The sequence below is a fragment of the Hyaena hyaena genome, unplaced genomic scaffold, assembly GCF_003009895.1.
Source record: "Hyaena hyaena isolate Hyena2069 unplaced genomic scaffold, ASM300989v1 scaffold_614, whole genome shotgun sequence".
Taxonomy (NCBI): domain Eukaryota; kingdom Metazoa; phylum Chordata; class Mammalia; order Carnivora; family Hyaenidae; genus Hyaena; species Hyaena hyaena.
The window spans coordinates 678,654-696,631 of record NW_024081244.1 but is presented as its reverse complement, the minus strand read 5'-3'; the positions used below and the strand labels follow the sequence as shown (position 1 = coordinate 696,631).

The 17,978-nt window shown below is 44.7% G+C and overlaps 1 protein-coding gene across 3 annotated transcripts; it reads left to right on the top strand.

The window, feature by feature from the left end:
* The first annotated feature begins 1,163 nt into the window (after positions 1-1,163).
* Positions 1,164-14,976, top strand: SLC17A2 (solute carrier family 17 member 2). 3 transcript variants are annotated; one of them, XM_039257322.1, is made up of 12 exons: positions 1,164-1,191; positions 2,911-3,120; positions 3,959-3,963; positions 5,704-5,937; positions 6,022-6,109; positions 8,254-8,340; positions 9,747-9,865; positions 9,990-10,151; positions 10,611-10,743; positions 10,831-10,978; positions 12,284-12,374; positions 14,492-14,976. In XM_039257322.1, the coding sequence occupies exons 1-12, from the start codon at positions 1,164-1,166 to the stop codon at positions 14,624-14,626; spliced, it is 1,440 nt and encodes a 479-aa protein (XP_039113253.1). In that variant the 3' UTR covers positions 14,627-14,976. The 3 variants fall into 3 exon arrangements, with proteins under 3 accessions (XP_039113253.1, XP_039113252.1, XP_039113254.1); XM_039257321.1 differs by lacking the exon at positions 3,959-3,963 and having other exon boundaries at positions 2,911-3,122; XM_039257323.1 differs by lacking the exons at positions 3,959-3,963; positions 10,831-10,978 and having other exon boundaries at positions 2,911-3,122.
* The last annotated feature ends 3,002 nt before the right edge of the window (positions 14,977-17,978 follow it).

Here is a 17,978-nt window from a genome sequence, read left to right as displayed (position 1 = left end):
TGTTATTTTAATAAAGTCCATCATAAGAATCTATTAAAACTGACTCACTAACCCCCTTCTTGTTAAGTTAATTTATCTCCAATATTATGCTGTAATAACTAGTATTGCAAAGAATTTTTTGGACAAAATCCTTCATCTTCTTGCTCTTTATGAGCCTTTATCCTGAAGTCATAGATTATGAATATCCTTAAGGGTGCAGATAAGTTCTTGTTAAATTTATGTGCAGGAAGAATGCAAAGTTTTGAATGATGAAAATACAAGCATGACACGGTATTTGTAAAGTTTAGGAATGGCTGTGAGGTTGACAGCGTTCTCAGGATGAAGATTGTTCCTAAAAGAAATCGATGTGTGTCACCACCAAGGGAGTTTGATTGCTACACAAATATCAGATTTGGGGTTCATGGATTCTCTCTTCCCATCAAAATAACTGGATATATTTGGAATTGTAGTAGAAAGCCTCCCTCAGTGTGATTTCACAGATGGTTTGAAGAACTTTGCAGTCCAATAAAGTGTCCAAATTGTGTGTAGTAAAGGCAACAGTAAACATTTTAGAGCCTCAAAGGTAATACTCATGAGGTGTCATGCGATGTCCCCTTTCCTATTCAGAGAAGACACAATATAGCCTCGTTCTGGTTGTACAGAAGGGACAGAAACATGATCATAAGGAGAGAAAGGGCTCTTCTGGAACTTTCTCCTCAGCTCTTGAGCTTTATTTAACTTTCCTGTCCTCTGACCCACCTTAAGTCACAGCACGCCTCACCTTTGGTTCTCTGTGGTTTGCAGTTTTCTCATTGAATTCTTGTGGCACATGCCAGTAAGAGAAGTGTTCTTGTTGGACAGACAGGGAATGCACGGTTGGAGAAGTTAAATGACGAGGCTCTAAGTCACATAGCTGGTGTGTACAGCCAGATTTTCTTATAAAAACTGAGTCTTTGTTAGCATAGCAATCAAGAGGCGGGCTGCAAAGTGTCAGTCATATAGCCCTGTTGTACCAAAACTCTTACTGATGCTGAGAGAGGACCACGTTAACGCGAGAAAGCTTTTTGTGTGTCGTGTTTCGGATCGTTGTTCACTCCGTAGGTCAAAACCAGTCGTGGGGAAAGCCATTCAGAACAGAGGGAAAGTCAACCCGGGAGCCTGCCACCACTTCCCAGAGGAGCCAAATGGACAAGAAGCCTTCGCCCAAGAAAGGTAAATCTGTCCCGTCAAGACTACTTGATAGAAGGGTAGAAGCTTGTCTCCAAAGCTCATTTTCCTTTCTCTTCCTTTATTTTTTTTTGTCATGTCACCCATGATAAAGACTCTCAGGACAGCATTGGGCCAGCTCTGGCCCCTCACCCTGTTACCTGTTGCTTTTTTTGGGGGGGGGAGGGCCCAACAGAAATCAAGACAAATGACCAACAAAACCTGGGACATAAGGAATGGAATAAGTATAGAAAAAGTCATTTTGTCTTGTGCATAAATTCCTGCCATAATTTGATTGCCAAGTGGCTGCTTATTTTCCTGAGCTTGGAGTCACTCGGAGTCCCTCAGTGGCATGGAAAGAATTCTTTTGCGGATAAACAATCCTGTCACTGAGCTGGTATGGCCATTACAAGTGATTTCTTTCCTTACATTTTTATCTGTTTGTTCACAGGCCTTCTTTCCAGTTCTCTTTAGTTCCATTTCTCCAAATCTACAGAAGAGCTTGAATCCATCATTTGCTTGGAAACCCTTGCAATATTGGTCCCTTGTTCCACTTTGTGGGGACTTTTTAAAGAATGTGTTGTTCTTGTAACATATTGAATACTCGTCCATCACCATATTGCCTCCAAACTCAGTAAAAGGGGCTCTCTGTGTTAGTTCTTTTTTTAATGTTTATTTTTGAGAGAGAGAGACAGTGGGAGAGAGAGAGAGAGAGAGAGAATGCATGTGAGCAGGGACGGGGCAGAGAAAGAGGAAGACACAGGATCCAAAGGAGGCTCCAGGCTCTGAGCTGTCAGCACAGAGTCTGACTCTAGGCTTGAACCCATGAACTGTGAGATCATGACCTGAGCTGAATTCAGATACTTGACTGCCTGAGCCAGCCAGGACCCCGCTGTTAGTTCTTAAAAGCTGGACATATGTGAAGGCAGGGTCTAGTGACACACGACCAAAGTGTTTCCAAGTGAGCACCACACTCAGGGGTCAGGGGAGATGCTCGTTCCCACACACTCTCTCTCTCAGATATTTAAAAGAAATCCTTGGAGATTCAGTCAGCTTCTCTCAAAGGCAGTTCAGTGGTGGCATGAACTTCCAAGCTTTATGGTAAATAAATATGCAAAATGGACAGGACCTGTGACTTGCAGCTGGGGGACGGGTATGTCACCAGCTCTGCCACCATCTCTCCCCTTCACTTTATTTGGGGACAATTTGACTTAAGTGGCTTCACTTAGGCTTTCCTATAGTTACCATCTGCATCTCACACCTCTGGGAAAAGGTCATCTTTGCTTTGCTTGACTGTAAGATCCTTAAAGTCAGTTGAAGACAAAGAGCATGGTAGTCGTGGTCATTTTGGTGAAAGAAGGCAGTGGGGGGGCGCCTGGGTGGCTTAGTCGGTTAAGCGTCCGACTTTCGCTTAGGTCATGATCTCGCGGTTCGTGGGTTCGAGCCCCGCGTCGGGCTCTGTGCTGACTGCCAGCTCAGAGCCTGGAGCCTGTTTCAGTCTGTGACTCCCTCTCTCTCTGACCCTCCCCTGCTCACGCTGTCTCTCTCTCTCTCCTAGAAATAAATAAAAAACATTAAAAAAATTAAAAAAAAAAAAAAAAAAAAAAAGAAGGCAGTGGGGCCAAGCGAGGTCCCTGATGTTTTTTCATGTGTAGCCATGGGAGAAATGGAAAGACCGAGGCCTTGGTCAGGATGCTCATTGCGTCCTTCCGTATTGTCCTCCAGCTCCAGATTTCTGTTCATTACGCTATGGACTGGCTCTCTTCATGCACTTCTCAAACTTCACCATGATAACCCAGCGAGTGAGTCTGAGCATCGCGATCATTGCCATGGTGAACAGCACCCAGCCCCATGGTCTAGCCAACACTTCCACAGAAGGGCCTCTTCCAGATACCCTCACCGACCCCAGCAGACCCATCAAAGAATTTAACACGGGCGTAAGTAAAATGAAGAATGAGGCTCTTTGTTGAGAGGGACAACCCAGTTTGAAAGGAAGGATCTTGGTTCTGTGAAGTAGAGAGGCATGAATCGTCAAGGACAAGCTGAAAAAAGACTGGAGTTTTGTTTTTGAGATATTGCCTACCTCTGTGATAAAAATAATCCTTCACTGAGATTGTTAGGATTACGGGAGGGGGTGGTGAATTATAGAAAAACATTGTGAAAATGTCTGAAAAGGATCAGACCACTAGGTGTCTCCAATGAAAACCTTGGCACATAGTGCACCCTTCTGCCAAATTCGCGTGAGTCTTGGCACCATTCCTTGTCTTTGGGCCATGCTGCAATTCTGTAAGTTCTGTAGAACAAATGGTGCAGGCCATGTTTGCCCCTGGCCCAGAAAATGAATTTTGGCCTGTGGGAAATCAGCTGATACTCTTCTCCACTGCCCTTCCGTTGAATAAGCCAATTTTGCCATGTATTTAAAATCCAGTTCATCATTACTTCCTGCTTACGGGTCTTTCACTTCTCTTTGGACCAGTTGTAACAGCTTACCAATCCTTTATTCATCAATGAGCTAAATAAAATCTTTATCACAAGATTGTATGAGAATCAGGATTATACCCTATCTAAAAAATGTTTCCTTTGAACTATTAATTACTGTAGTTTTTAAAAAATTTTTATTGATTTTTGACAGGGAGAGAGACAGAGCGCGAGCGGGATGGAGGGGGTGGAGAGAGAGGGAGTCACAGAATTGGAAGCAGTTTCCAGACTCCAGCTGACAAAACAAGGCCCGACGCGGGGCTCGAACCCACAAACCGTGAGATCATGATGTGAGCCGAAGTCAGATGCTTAACCAACTGAGCCATCCAGGAGCCCCTTACTATAGATTTCTAATGTTACCTTTGTATTTTATGATTTTATTAGCTTGGACCCAGCCTATTTATAATGACCTCTCTGCCTCCAGTCTGTTTTCCATCATTCATTCTACACATTCACATTCTTGTGCTCATGAATATAGGACAGCTTTGGGGCGCCTGGGTGGCTCAGTTGGTTAGATCTCTGACTCTTGGTTTCTGCTCAGGTCATGATCTCATGGTGGTGAGACTGAGCCCTGCATTGAGCCCCAGGTCGGGTGGGAAGCCCGCTTAAAATTATCTCCCTCCTTCTGTCCCTGTCCCCTGCTCACACACTCTCTCTCCCTCTCTCTCAGTGTGCTATGCTTCTCCAAAGTCTGGTCCCGCTTCTCAGTACACTCATGCCTACTGTCGGTGGCCCAGGGAAGGTCCAGGCTCTGAGTAACTCAGAGTCCTGGGAGTTTCTCTGCATTTGGGGTCCCTCCAAATGCTACGACTTTCCTTTTGCTTTTCAATAAAAATGAACTTTCCTATTTCTCTTTGTACAAATACTAATCATCCCTCAAAGAGTGGTTCAAGCATTGCTTCCTTCCTGGGACTTTTGCACATTGTTTTTCCCCTCTTCTCAGAGTCTTTATTTTACTGATATCTATCCTTAAACTTGCATTCTGATGTGAATCATATATCTTGCATTATTTATAGTTATTATAAGTGGGTAAAATATTTCATATTTTATACTTTTTTCTCTTACTTCCATTTATAGCAGATGGCACATATCTAGTAGGCTGCCAAAAATTATTTCTTGGCTTGCATCATAAGAATGTGATCTTATTATGGGGCACCTGGGGGGCTCAGTCAGTTAAGTGTCCGACTTTGGCTGTGCTGACAGCCAGCTCAGAGCCTGGAGCCTGTTTCAGATTCTGTATCTCCCTCTCTCTCTGACCCTCCCCTGCTCACACTGTCTCTCTTTCTCTCAGAAATAAATAAAAAAAAACATTTAAAAAAAGAAGAATGTCATCTTATTAAAGTGCAGTATGCATTTTGGGAAGTCATCTCTGCCAAGGCAGACCATAGTTCCTAATATTGATTTTAAGGACAGATTTTGATGAGAATTCGGTGAAGTTGTGCTTTTCTAATATTTTTGAAATGAAGTCAATGCGTCACCAAACTTTTCCCAGAAGCACATAGTTAAAGGCAGCTCTTTCTCAGATGAAATCTCTCTCAATGGCTGTTTTTCACATATGTCTTCCCATTGTGTAATCATTCATCTCTTTCCTTCTTCATTTCCTTTGTTTTTCCTCTCCTTCTGAAAGGAGTAAAATAGTGGTATAATTGGTTGTATGTTTGGAAGACGTGAAATATTTGTTAGGTAACAAATACAGATAAGTGGATTTTTATACTAGGATCCCACCAACCCCAAGCAGCACTGGTGTTAAAGTAGATTTTTGTGGGGCACCTGGGTGGCTCAGTTGGTTAAGCATCTGACTTTGGCTCAGGTCATGATCTCAAGGCTCATGAGTTTGAACCCCATGTCGGGCTCTGTGCTCACAGCTCAGAGCCTGGAGCCTGCTTCGGATTCTGTGTCTCCTTCTCTGTCCCCCACTCATGCTCTGTCTCTTTCTCAAAAATAAATAAACATTAAAAACATTTTTTTTAAATAAAAAAATAAAGTAGGTTTTCGTAAAAGAACTTCCTGGCAAAGAACTTTCTTTTTTTCCACTCCCAGGCCTCTGTCTATGAATGGAGCCCAGAGACTCAGGGTATCATCTTTAGCTCCATCAACTATGGGATAATAGTGACTCTGATCCCAAGTGGATACTTGGCGGGGATATTTGGAGCGAAACAGATGCTTGGTGCCGGTTTGCTGGCCTCCTCCCTTCTGACCCTTTTCACGCCGCTGGCTGCTGATTTTGGGGTTATTCTGGTTATTGTGATTCGGACGATCCAGGGCATGGCCCAGGTATCCAGCTACTTTCTCATTCTGAGTGGGGTAAGGGTGCCTGAAGTGTACTAAGATCAAAGGTCTTGATGATTTTCATTTCAGGGAATGGCGTGGACAGGTCAGTTTACAATCTGGGCAAAGTGGGCGCCCCCCCTCGAGCGAAGCAAACTCACCAGCATTGCGGGCTCAGGTAAGGATGTACATGTGTGTTCCGGCTTTGGGATATGGCTCACCCAGACACATCTTTCCTGTTTTGCATGGGACGTTTTGGAGGAGAAGTAGAAAGTGCTACCAAGAAATTTAACATGAGACGGTTGCAGAGCACCTGTAAGAGGGAGCTACATCAGTGCTGTAAAGCCACTGAGGTGTAGAAGTGGCTGTGAGCTGTGAGCTGGGGTCGTCAGAAAAGCATCATGGGAAAACATTTGGAACTTGAATTTGCAGAAATGTAAAAAAATCAAGTACATTTATATAATACTTGTCTAATGGTGTTTAAACACTATTTTAGCAAAGATACACAAGCGAGAAGTAAGACTATGAGATCACACAGTGGTAAGGAGAGAAGTCAGCTTGGAAAGTCGAGTTTAAAGAGCCCGTGTGGTTCTGAGCTTTTTGCTCTTCTGAGTTGATCTTCACCACACCTGTCTGATAACTGAGTATTTTTTTTACATTTATTTATTTTTGAGAGACAGAGTAAGACAGAGGGTGAGTGGGGAGGGGCAGAGAGAAAAGGAGACACAGAATCCAAAACAGGATCCAGGCTCTGAGCTAGCTGTCAGCAGAGAGCCTGACATGGGGCTCAAACCCACGAACCATGAGATCATGACCTGAGCCGAATTCAGATGCTTAACCAACCGAGCCTCTCAGGCACCTGCCCTGTAATAACTGTGTATTTTTTAAGCTCCCATTTTACAAAAGAGGGAATAAGCATATGTGGAGATTAAATGAATTGCCCAAATGCGAATAGCCAGCAGGTGGCCAGAGCGGCTGCCTCCCCACAGCAGTGATCAGGTCATAGGCCTCAAAGGCTTCATCACCGGTTACCCTGACTGGCAGCACTGGGAGTGCCTGCTTGCAGAAGCGAAGCGAGACTCGGCCAAGCCCCTCACTCCCAGCTCCAGTGTACGGCCGTGTCCTGCAGATGTTTTCTCCAAAGCAACCCTCCTGGGTTCTGGTTCCTTCCATTGTAGGTGTCCTGTCTCCTCTGTCTACAAATGCTCTCGGCTAATTTCTCTCCTCCAGCTTTGGGTCCTGTAGACTTCTCTTCCCGTCGAAGCTAAGTTCTCTCCCTAAGGCACAGATAAGGCATATTTGCTCATTTGCTTGGGCTGCAGTGTGTCCGTCCTTGACTGCAGATAAAGACTTATCCTTTCTGCCTCGAGACATATGGGCTGTCATATGGTCCGAGCCTGCTTTTCCACGCAGCGTCCCTCTGTAAGCCACACCACGTAGTCTGCACTTAGCTTCTCTCGGGCTCTACTCTGCTGGCCCATGTTCTTGGAAGCTTCTTTTACCAGAAGTCCACCCTACTCCCTGCTCAGCTCATGTAAATCATCTGTAAGTCTCACTGTCAGCTTTAATATTCTCCACGCGTATCCGTCCATACCATACTATATTATTATATATTATTATCCTAGTTATATTCCACATCCTTTTCCCCCCAAAGTGCATATTGGGACATTCGGGGGGGTCATAAAATCAATTTAGTGTGTCAAGACAATATTTAATAACATAAATTAATAGAATAGAATAGAATAGAATAGAAAATGTTGGAGTGTATTGCCCACAGTAAGGCTAAGTATTGATTCACGAACCTTTTGTTTGTGTGTATAGTGTCATCATGTAAAATGCATTTCTAATTGTGGGTCTCTGTGAAATATCTTCAGACTCCAAGGTCTACACTGTATTGTACTTGTAATAGTGAATTTCGCTCACGCTTTTCTCTCCAACTGGAGTGAAACCTCCTTGCGGACAGAGACTGTATCTTATTGCTTTGTGTAAGACTTTCCTTTCCCGCCCTCAACCCCATACTGTTCCCTGCCAGACTGAACTCTAATTATAAGGGTGTACAGGTGGGCTGTGATTGCAGAGTTTCTATGACAAACTAAGGGATCTGTGCTGGTCTCATTGGTGTTAAGGAGCCACCAAAGTGTCAGGAGGCATACTATGATTAGTGATCAATTCTAATTACTTCACATGACTTAATGGGGCCGATCGGTGAGCAGGAAGAGAGGCTGTCCTCACACAGTAGTTCTGAGTCGGCCTCCCCGCTGCCGGGCCTGTGTCCAGGGAGAACACTCGGACTTTTCATAAGTGTTTTTTCTCCCTCTTCAGGGGTGGCGTTTGGGTCCTTCATCATCCTCTGTGTGGGGGGACTCATCTCACAGGCCTTGGGCTGGCCGTTTATCTTCTACATCTTTGGTGAGTCACTTTCCCTTCTAGCCCGAGCCCTCCGTTTGCTGGCTGTTTGGTTTGATGTGCACATTATCTGTCCCCTATTCCCATATTAGAGAAAATGCCCTTTATGGAACAGAAGGTGACGAAGACCATTGAGGGCCAGTATTTCTGGTCCCTTACTCCAGTCTAGGAGACGATACTCTGCATGGGGTTGGCTTCTGAGGAATGGGGAGCACAGCCTTACTATTCCACATCTGGAAACTTCTATAAAATCCCCACCACCACATCTGAAATGCCGGGGTAGTTGCCATGTGGTTAAGATGTCAATGTCACCTAAAGTTGGTGACACACACTTTAAATGTGTCTCTTTTGTTATAATTATCATTACTTCAAAGATGCTTTAACCTGTTCTCTGCCAGGCAAATCTTGCAAAGCTTGATTTAAATGCACCCTTCCCTCAGGAGACATCCAAGGCTTATCGTGTCAGATGCCGTCTTTCTGCCCTGTGTCCTGCTCACGGATAATTTCTTCTCTAGGTTACACTGGCACATAACATACTTATCTATTTCTCCTTCTCCCTCTCCAATAGACTGTGAAATTTGGGGGCAAGGAATCTATTCTATAAATTTTTTTTTTTTTATCACTTTGGTACTATTGAAGTGCCTGGCTTATCACTTCATAAGTAAAAGAATGGATGGATCCAGTCATTACAGGGGGTTCAAAGAACATTGGTTCCCAGAGACTTTTACCATCGAAACTTCTTCAAATGATCAATCTCAGCCATGAGACACATGTCTGTTCTCTGGTTCTGACCAAATGATGTTATTCAATATGGTTCTGGCTGGTATGGCTTCCTCATGAATGATGCTAATCATGGGTCATTTTGGTCCACACACGTTAATCAGGTACTGTCAAGAAATATTTCTTCTGGAAATCCCTAATGGATGCATTACTTGAATGCAAATAACACCATCTTTTGCAAATGTGCTGGAAATTTGGCCTTGCCACACCAATTTTCTAGTAGGTGATTTCATGTATGTATGATCCCTGTCTTCTTCCATCCTGACTATTCAGATCTTCCAAAGTAAGACAATAATGCATGTAATAAGAAATAGCTGTCAATGATGCCTAACACTATAACCGTGGGGACCCAAGGGTAATTAACCAGCTGTGCAATGGTACGTTCATGCCCATGTTCTCCCATTCGGCTCTGACACTGACAGATGGCACTCTGTTTGAGCGGTGGAGTCTGGAGAGCCTTAGTTAAAAGGAGAATTTTAAAAGAATTGAAATAAGGAGAGTTTCCTCATGGTGGAATAACCATGAATTGATTAAGTGTATTTTGAGGGGGAGGTGTGCCATTTCAGAGGAAACTCCCTTCCCCCAGTGTACAAATCTACCTGAAAATTAACTCAGTCCCTGCTTCCCAGGTGGCATTGGCTGTGTCTGCTGTCTCCTGTGGTTCACGGTGATTTACGATGACCCCATGCATCACCCATGCATAAGTGTCCAGGAAAGGGAGCACATCGTGGCCTCACTGGCTCACCAGGTACAGTGCACCCTTCCTACCTGTGGACCCTAGGTCCCTAGGGTGGGGGTGGGGGGTGGGGGTGGGGCTCACAGGAGAGGTCCCCTTGGGCCCAACCCCACGTTGATGAGGTATTTCCTTTCAGTCCAGTTCTCGTAGACGATCTGTCCCCATAAAGGCTATGGCCAGATGCCTACCGCTTTGGGCCATTTTCACGGGGTTTTTCAGCCATTTCTGGTTATGCACCATCATCATAACATACCTCCCGACGTACATCAGCTCCGTGCTCCACGTTAACATCAGAGACGTGAGTGTGTTTCCGGTCCTCCTGGGGAAATGACGATGGCAATAAGGAGAAATGGCTCCATGCTGCCCACTGCATCCTGCCCTTGCACGTACCCCTCATACAACCTTCACAGTGATCTCAGGAGAGGCGCTGTAATGACTGTCATTGTACACAGGGACCCGTAGAGGTAGGATGATGTGCCTTGGTTTACACGACCCCTGAGTGGTAGATCTGTGCGACACTGCCACTCCGGCTGATTCCTCGGTTTCCCTCAGAGATTAATGTTACTTTTCTCCGGACACCAGTGTAATGCAGTGCGAGTGGCCCTCTCCCCGGAGACAGTGTCCTTCCCCTGTGGAAAAGGATGCTAATTCCCTGCAAATGACTCGGAACTTCGGGAGGGTGGGCTCTGCAGTCTGCTTGCCAGTTGCTGGTGCTCCATGAATGTCCGCACTCACCCAACACGCTTCCTTCCCTCAGAGTGGGGTTCTGTCATCCCTGCCCTTCATTGCTGCTTCAAGCTGCACAATTCTAGGAGGCCAGCTGGCAGACTTCCTTCTGTCCAGGAATCTTCTCAGATTAATCACTGTCCGAAAACTCTTTTCATCCCTAGGTAAGGACAGGGGCATGGGCGTGGTTAACGAATCCTTTTTTCCACATGTGGTCTGCGAGGCCCTGACGCTGTGACTTCATTGCCCAGGGCTCCTCCTTCCGTCGCTGTGTGCCGTGGCCCTGCCCTTTGTGGCTTCCAGTTACGTGACAACCATTATTTTGCTGATACTCATTCCTGGGACCAGCAACCTGTGTGACTCGGGGTTCATCGTCAACACCTTAGATGTCGCCCCCAGGTAAAACCCTACATCTGTTTGTTCCCCTCGCGTACGTCCTTCCAGAGGTGCTAGGCCTCAGTCTTCCTCTTGCAACTCCTCACATTGTGACATCTCGTGATGACACGCACAAGATGATAGTATGATAGATAATGACACATAACTAGAAATGTCACTACATGGCCATGACCTAAGGCTTTTAGAACAACAGTTTCCAATCTTGGCCAGGAATCGTTTAGATGAAAAGCTTCCCAGGCCTCCCCACCAGAGACGGAACTGCATGCCCTGGGACAGGGCCCCCCCAACACATGTATTTTGGAAAAGCTCCCAGAACGTTGATAATATTAGCTCCCTCATCTGTATGCATTTGCCATGAGCCAAGCCCTACTTGATAGATGGATATCAACACACCTGATCTCACAACTGCATGAGGTATGCCCTGTTATTGTCCTCACTTTAAATCATGATTTTTTTTTTTAAGTTTATTTAGTTATTCTGAGAGAGAGACAGAGAGCATGATCAGTGGAGAGGCAGAGAGTGAGGGAGAGAGAGAGTCCCAAGCAGGCTCTGTACTGTCAACACAGATCCTGACACGAGGCTCAATCCCACCAACCGTGACATCATGACCTGAGCTGAAATCAAGCTTCACACGCTTAACCGACCGAGCCACCCAGGCACGCCTACCACCCTCACTTTAAGCTGGAGAAGACTGAGGGACAAGAAGGTTAAGTGACATGCCTCAGGTCACACAAAGGCAGAGCCAGGATTTGGATTCAGGCAGTTTGTTCAGAGTTTGCTGTCCTGTGCACCACATGAACTGCCCGCCGTGCTGAGCAGCCTTGGGATGGGGACCAGGGTGGATCCTGGTCCCCTGAGGGAACTGAGGTCATCCCTGGTTGTTGACTTGGCAGAGAGATGATTTCAGGGTTGGCAAACAGACATCGCCCTGAATGTCATTAGGTGAACAAAACACAGCATTAAGCAAAATAACTTTCTATTATAACCGAACTGCAGTAAAGTTGAGTTGCTGAAAAGTCCTCAGCAGGTTTCTATATAAAATCATCTGTTGGGGCGCCCAGGTGGCTTGGTTGGTTGCATGTCCAACTCTTGATTTCGGCTCAGGTCATGATCCCAGGGTCATGGGATTGAGTCCCTTGTTGGGTTCTGTGCTGACAGTGTGGAGCCTGCTTGGGATTCTCCCTCTCTCTCTGTCCCTTTCCCCTCCTCTCTCTCTCTCTCCCTCCCTCTAAAATAAGTAAATTAATTAACTAAATTAACTTAAATAAAAAATAAAAATAAAACCGTCTGTGGATGGCCACCCCACAGGTACGCAAGTTTCCTCATGGGAATCTCACGGGGCTTCGGGCTCATCGCAGGGATCATCTCTTCCACGGCCACTGGATTCCTCATCAGTCAGGTTGGCCAATTTATTGACGTCTGCAAGTGGCAGGTATTGCTTTAGGCTCTGGGGCATCATGGCAGGGGCCTCCTGCTCTCCACGACCGCGTGCTCCAATGGAGACAACAGGCACGAGTGTCAACACAGTCACTGTATTCACAGAGGACTCTGAAGGACAGCCTGTTAGGTCAGGTTTCCCAGGGAAAGAACAGTATAAGCTGAACTTCTGCGAATGGATGGAGGTTCCATTGATGAGAGTGAGCAGTGCGGGTAGAGGACACAGCTCAGGTGACCTCCTGGGGGAACCGAAGCAGGAAGCCGTTCTTGGTTATGACCAGAGTGAATGGCACATGTCAAGGGATAGTGAGGGATGAAGACAGAGGGGGTAGAAGGCAAAAATTATGAAGCCTGTGCAGATTAATTCTACTTAGAAAAAAATTACAAAATGGAAACACAAGGTGTCCCAAGGCCAGTTTAAAAAGAGAGGTGAAGTCATGGTGAAAAGGTCCTGGCTGGGAGCATGGGCTGCGAGACTTGCTCGGTGGGAAGTGAGGGCTAGGAGGCCTCCAGACAACAGCAGAGCCAGAGGGGGTGGCAGGATGACAAGAGTCAACTTACAAAAAAGTTTTCTTTCTTTCTTTCTTCTTCCCTCCCTCCCTCTCTCTCCCCTCTTTCTTCCTTCTTTCCTTCCTTCCTTCCTTCCTTCCTTCTTTCTTTCTTTCTTTCTTTCTTTCTTTCTTTCTTTCTTTCTTTCAGAGAAAGAGAGAGAGAGTATAGCAGGGGAGGGGGCAGAAGGAGACACAGAGAATCTTAAGCAGCCCCCATGTTTAGTGTGGAGTGCAACACAAGGCTCAATCCCACAATGGTGGGATCATGACCTGAGCTGAGTCAGATGCTTGATCAACTGAGCCACCAACGTGCCTCTCCCGTGTTTCATTTTTAACACATCTCCATGTGATTTAGTTTCTAGGTTAATTTTTTGCCAAATTGCTAGGAATCCACTGTGACCGTCATGGCAGAAATAAACTACGAACTAGGCGAAGGATCATCCCAGCCAAACATGACCCATGCTGTGCTGAGGTGTCCACCTAAGGGGCCATTGACACTGATGTGAACAATGAAGGCCAAAACTAAACAGGGAGAACACAAGGATAAGGTCTTAAACATGTCACTTTAAGGGCACCTGGCTGGCTCAGTTGTGCATCAGACTTTAGCTTGGGTCATTGTCTCATGGTTCGTGGGTTTGAGCCTCACATCGTGCTGTCTGCTGTCAGCATGGAGCCCGCTTTGGATCCTCTGTCCCTCCCACCTTGAGCACTTTCTCTCTCAAAAATAAACACTTTTTAAAATGTCACTTTAGGGGCGCCTGGGTGGCTTAGTCGGTTAAGCGTCTGACTTTCGCTTAGGTCATGATCTCGCGGTTCGTGGGTTCGAGCCCCGCGTCGGGCTCTGTGCTGACTGCCAGCTCAGAGCCTGGAGCCTGTTTCAGATTCTGTGTTTCCCTCTCTCTCTGATCCTCTCCTGCTTACGCTGTCTCTCTCTCTCTCTCTCTCTCTCTCCTAGAAATAAATAAAAATATTTAAAAAAAAAATAAAATGTCACTTTAGGCATAATTTTCAATGAGGAATGTGATATATATATATATATTTTTTAAATTTTCTTTTAATGTTTTATTTATTTCTAGGAGAGAGAGACAGCGTGAGCAGGGGAGGGTCAGAGAGAGAGGGAGTCACAGACTGAAACAGGCTCCAGGCTCTGAGCTGGCAGTCAGCACAGAGCCCGACGCAGGGCTCGAACCCACGAACCACGAGATCATGACCCAAGCGAAAGTCGGACGCTTAACCGACTAAGCCACCCAGGCGCCCCAGGAATGTGATATTTTCATGAATGTTGAGATCCAAATTTCTGGAAAGACGTTAGTGTAGGTTAACTTATTTTGATTTGAAGAAAAATCCATCTTGGCACTGAACCTATTCGTTTTGGTGTCATTCTGTCCCCAACAATTTCACAACACTTTGGCTAATCCATACCACTCCCTAGATACTTTAACAATATTGCGTTACACAAAATGGAGGATTCCTAGAACTGGTGGAGAAGGAAATCTGAGGCTGATAATTCTGTGTTTTCTGCCTCCAGGATTCTGTGTCTGGATGGAGGAATGTCTTTTTCCTATCTGCTGCCGTCAACATGTTTGGCATGTTTTTTTACATCACATTTGGACAAGCAGAAATCCAGGACTGGGCCAAAGAGAAGACCATCACCCGCCTCTGAGGATACGGAGGTGTACACTTACAGTGCTGACCATTAACTTCGCGACATGTTTTACGTACCGTCCTTCCTTCATATTCTTGGCCACGGCTTCAGCGCTTCTCACTCTGGCTGCCTGTTGGGTCTCCCTGGGGAGCTTCTAAGACACACGGATGATGGTTCCACCCGCAGAGACACTGAAGGAGCCAGTCTGTGGGAGAGCCGGGTGCCCCTGGTTGTTCGACACGCTGAGGGGTTTCTTACATGCAACCAGGGTCAGCAACTGCTGGACACACTTGAAATGTCAACCCCCATTGCCTTTGAAGTTTCCACTTTGGAAAGTACTGGATGAATAAAAATCTATGTGAAAATAATCACTGATAAGTACCTTCATGGGGGCGATTATGGACACTGAGAAGACCTGCTAGGAGCAATGGTCGTATGTTATAGAGCTCAGCATGGAACAGAAATTTAAGGCTATAATTCACAGAATTAGCTTTTTTATTGTTTGTGCACATTGTGTGAAATATGGATGTTTATTTATGTGGTTAAATTCTATTAAAATTCACATGATAAAATTAAATAGACCATTTTCAAATTATTTAGATTAGGATTATTTCCATCGGGCAAAACAGATGTCTATTTATCTTAGCTAGATGCCAGGGGATTAATGACCAGGAAATGACCAGGCACAGATTGAATGAAAGAGGTTAACTAGAGATCAAGACAGAATTGAAAAGCTCAACTGGACACAAGATGGGCACTTCCAGAAGGTACAAGGGGCTAGTTTGGACCTTATAATGGGAATTGAAGGGAGATAACAGAAGTGCTTTCAAATGAAATGATGATTTACAAGGAGAAGAATACTGAAGCTATAACAGATGGAAAGGAGCATAGAATGATCTCACATACCAAAGAAGTTCTTTTTTTGGGGTCAAAAAAGATCATTTGAACTTCTTATTTTCCCAGGACTCTCAAATAGTCATCACTGCCTCTCTCAGGAATTGATTCTGTTTCCTACCACATAAAACACATCCTGTAGGCACACTGAGTTGGCTTCGGTTTCGCTGCAACTGTTCTAGAGGAGAAAGTCCCACCGTCTTTCAAAGCCCAGTAGAAGCTCAGGGACCCAACCTTGGGCCACCTTAATGGACGAAGAGAGTTTTCTAATGCAAAACAACAGGTATTTCTGAGCAGGTGTTTTAGGATGATGGTAAGATGAGAAGACTTTGACTCTGTCTTCTGGGTATTTATATTATAGAGAGGAAGGGGTGTTTGTAGAAAACAAAAATAAGAGGAAAAGAGTCTTATAATGGATGGGAAAATTAAATACAGGGGAAAAAAGTAGGAAAAATGGCAGACAACTTAATAGAAAAATGAGTCAATGTCTTGAACAGAGACTTCATGAAAGAGAAATTCTAAGTGGCTAAAGATATAAAGGTGGTCAATTTTGTTAGACAGTAGAGAAATGCAAATCAAAACCACAACAAGATAGCACCATGCACTTTAACAACAGAGAAAGTAAGAGAAGATGGAAGCAGAGGCTGGTGTGAGGCAACTGAAAATCTCACACACTGCGCCTGTGTGTCAGGTCGATCTCCGGGAAGCTGCCATGCAACATGTCTTATAGTCAAATGTAGACATTCCAGCGAGAGGTATTTCACTTAGAAACATACCTACACATTCAGAATGAGATGTACATCGATGTTCAGAGAAGCCCACAGGACACAACTCAATTATCTGTCAAGAGATTAACGAGTCAATAAATTAGGGTCTCTTGATGCAGCAGGGAAGAGAAAGGACCACAAAACGCCGTGGATGGACCTCATAGACACAAGATTAAGTGAAAGGAGATGAAGAACACCTTCTTTAACTTTTATTTATTTATTTATTTATTTATTTATTTATTTATTTATTTGAGAGAGTGTATGTGAACAAGGGAGAGGGGCAGAGGGAGGGAGGGAAGAGAGGGCGAGAGAGAGAGAGAGAGAGAGAGAGAGAGAGAATGCCAAGGAGGCTCCACGGGGAGCCCGACACGGGGCTGGATCCCAAGACCCTGGGACCATGACCTGAGCTGAAATCAAGAGTCAAACTCTCAACCGTCTGAGCCAGACATATATACTTCCTTTTATATGCTTAAATAAAGTTTTTAAAAGCAATCAAAACCAGTTTACCCTACTAAAAATCAAGTTAGGGACTCCCCTTGCGTGGGGGTAAAGTAGTGAGTGGATGGGGGACGTGAAGGAGAGTCCTGGGTACTGGCATCTCCTATTACTTAGGTGACAGTCACATGGTGATTTCACTCTGTGGAAAGGGTACATTCAGGTAGGTAACAAGTAAAACATTCACCTAAAACAGATTCAATGTTTGATCCATCTCAAAACCTCTCTTCTGTCTTTGGCTTAGGTGTGATAAATGGGGCAGGCGGGAAGGAGCCTTGGTTCCTGGTCCTTCCTCTCCTCCTCCTTCGTGGGAGCCTCCAGCATCAGAGCAGAAGCCACGGCAGCCTGACAACCTATGTTGTCAGCTTTTGGGTCAAAGTGTAAGTTCCCAAACGGCAACTTGAATGAGCTCAGGCTTCTGTAGAAACCAGGTCCCTGGACAGGTGTATAATTGATTCCTGACAGGTAGCAGCTGTACCGCACAGACCCTTATGTTACCGGTCCCCATCTGATGGCTGGAGGAAGGGTTACCATGTACACTTCCCAGAGGCTTTAGGAGAGACACAGCTGTGAGCTGATAGGAAACATCTCTGGAAACACCTCCCTCTCTAAAGAGCTTTTTCTGATTTTACCAGTCATGTGAATTAATTCACTTTTCTCAAATTGCTTATTGATATTTCTCTAACAATATGATCTGCTTTTTCTGCTTTAACTGGTAAATATTATGAATGATACAAATACATTTCTTAATGTTGAGCAAACGGTGCCTTGACTATTCGTATGATCTACCACCAGATGTGATTCACTAAGAGTATATTTTGGACTTTGCCTGTTCTACTGATATAAGATACTGGTTCTGAATCATACATGTCACGTCTGGTTATGAGGCTTATACTGATTCCAGAAAAAAGAGAGAGAAACTTTATTTCCCAGTAATCTGAAAAAATTAGGGTGGAAACTTTTATTATTTCTTGAAGGCTTGAAAACATTGCTTGTAAACTATGTAGGCTAAAAGCCATTTTGAGGAGATTCTTGATAACTTTCTCAGTTCCCTTCATGGCTATGGGCTTGTTAAGGGGTTCTAGATTTCTCTTATCAATTTTGACAGTTTATGTCATTTTGGAGGATCATTCATCTTATACATAATTTAAAATATATTTGTAGGATATTTAATTCTTTTATCAAATTATCTTTTTAATAATGTATTCATTGTT

Bases quoted from the DNA above. Each gene is read 5' to 3' on its own strand.
- SLC17A2 (XM_039257322.1), top strand. From the start codon at position 1,164: ATGGACAAGAAGCCTTCGCCCAAGAAAG. The intron at 8,341-9,746 runs GTGAGTCACTTT...CCTGCTTCCCAG, and splicing joins GTTTATCTTCTACATCTTTG to GTGGCATTGGCTGTGTCTGC. The intron at 10,152-10,610 runs GTGAGTGTGTTT...TCCTTCCCTCAG, and splicing joins TCCACGTTAACATCAGAGAC to AGTGGGGTTCTGTCATCCCT.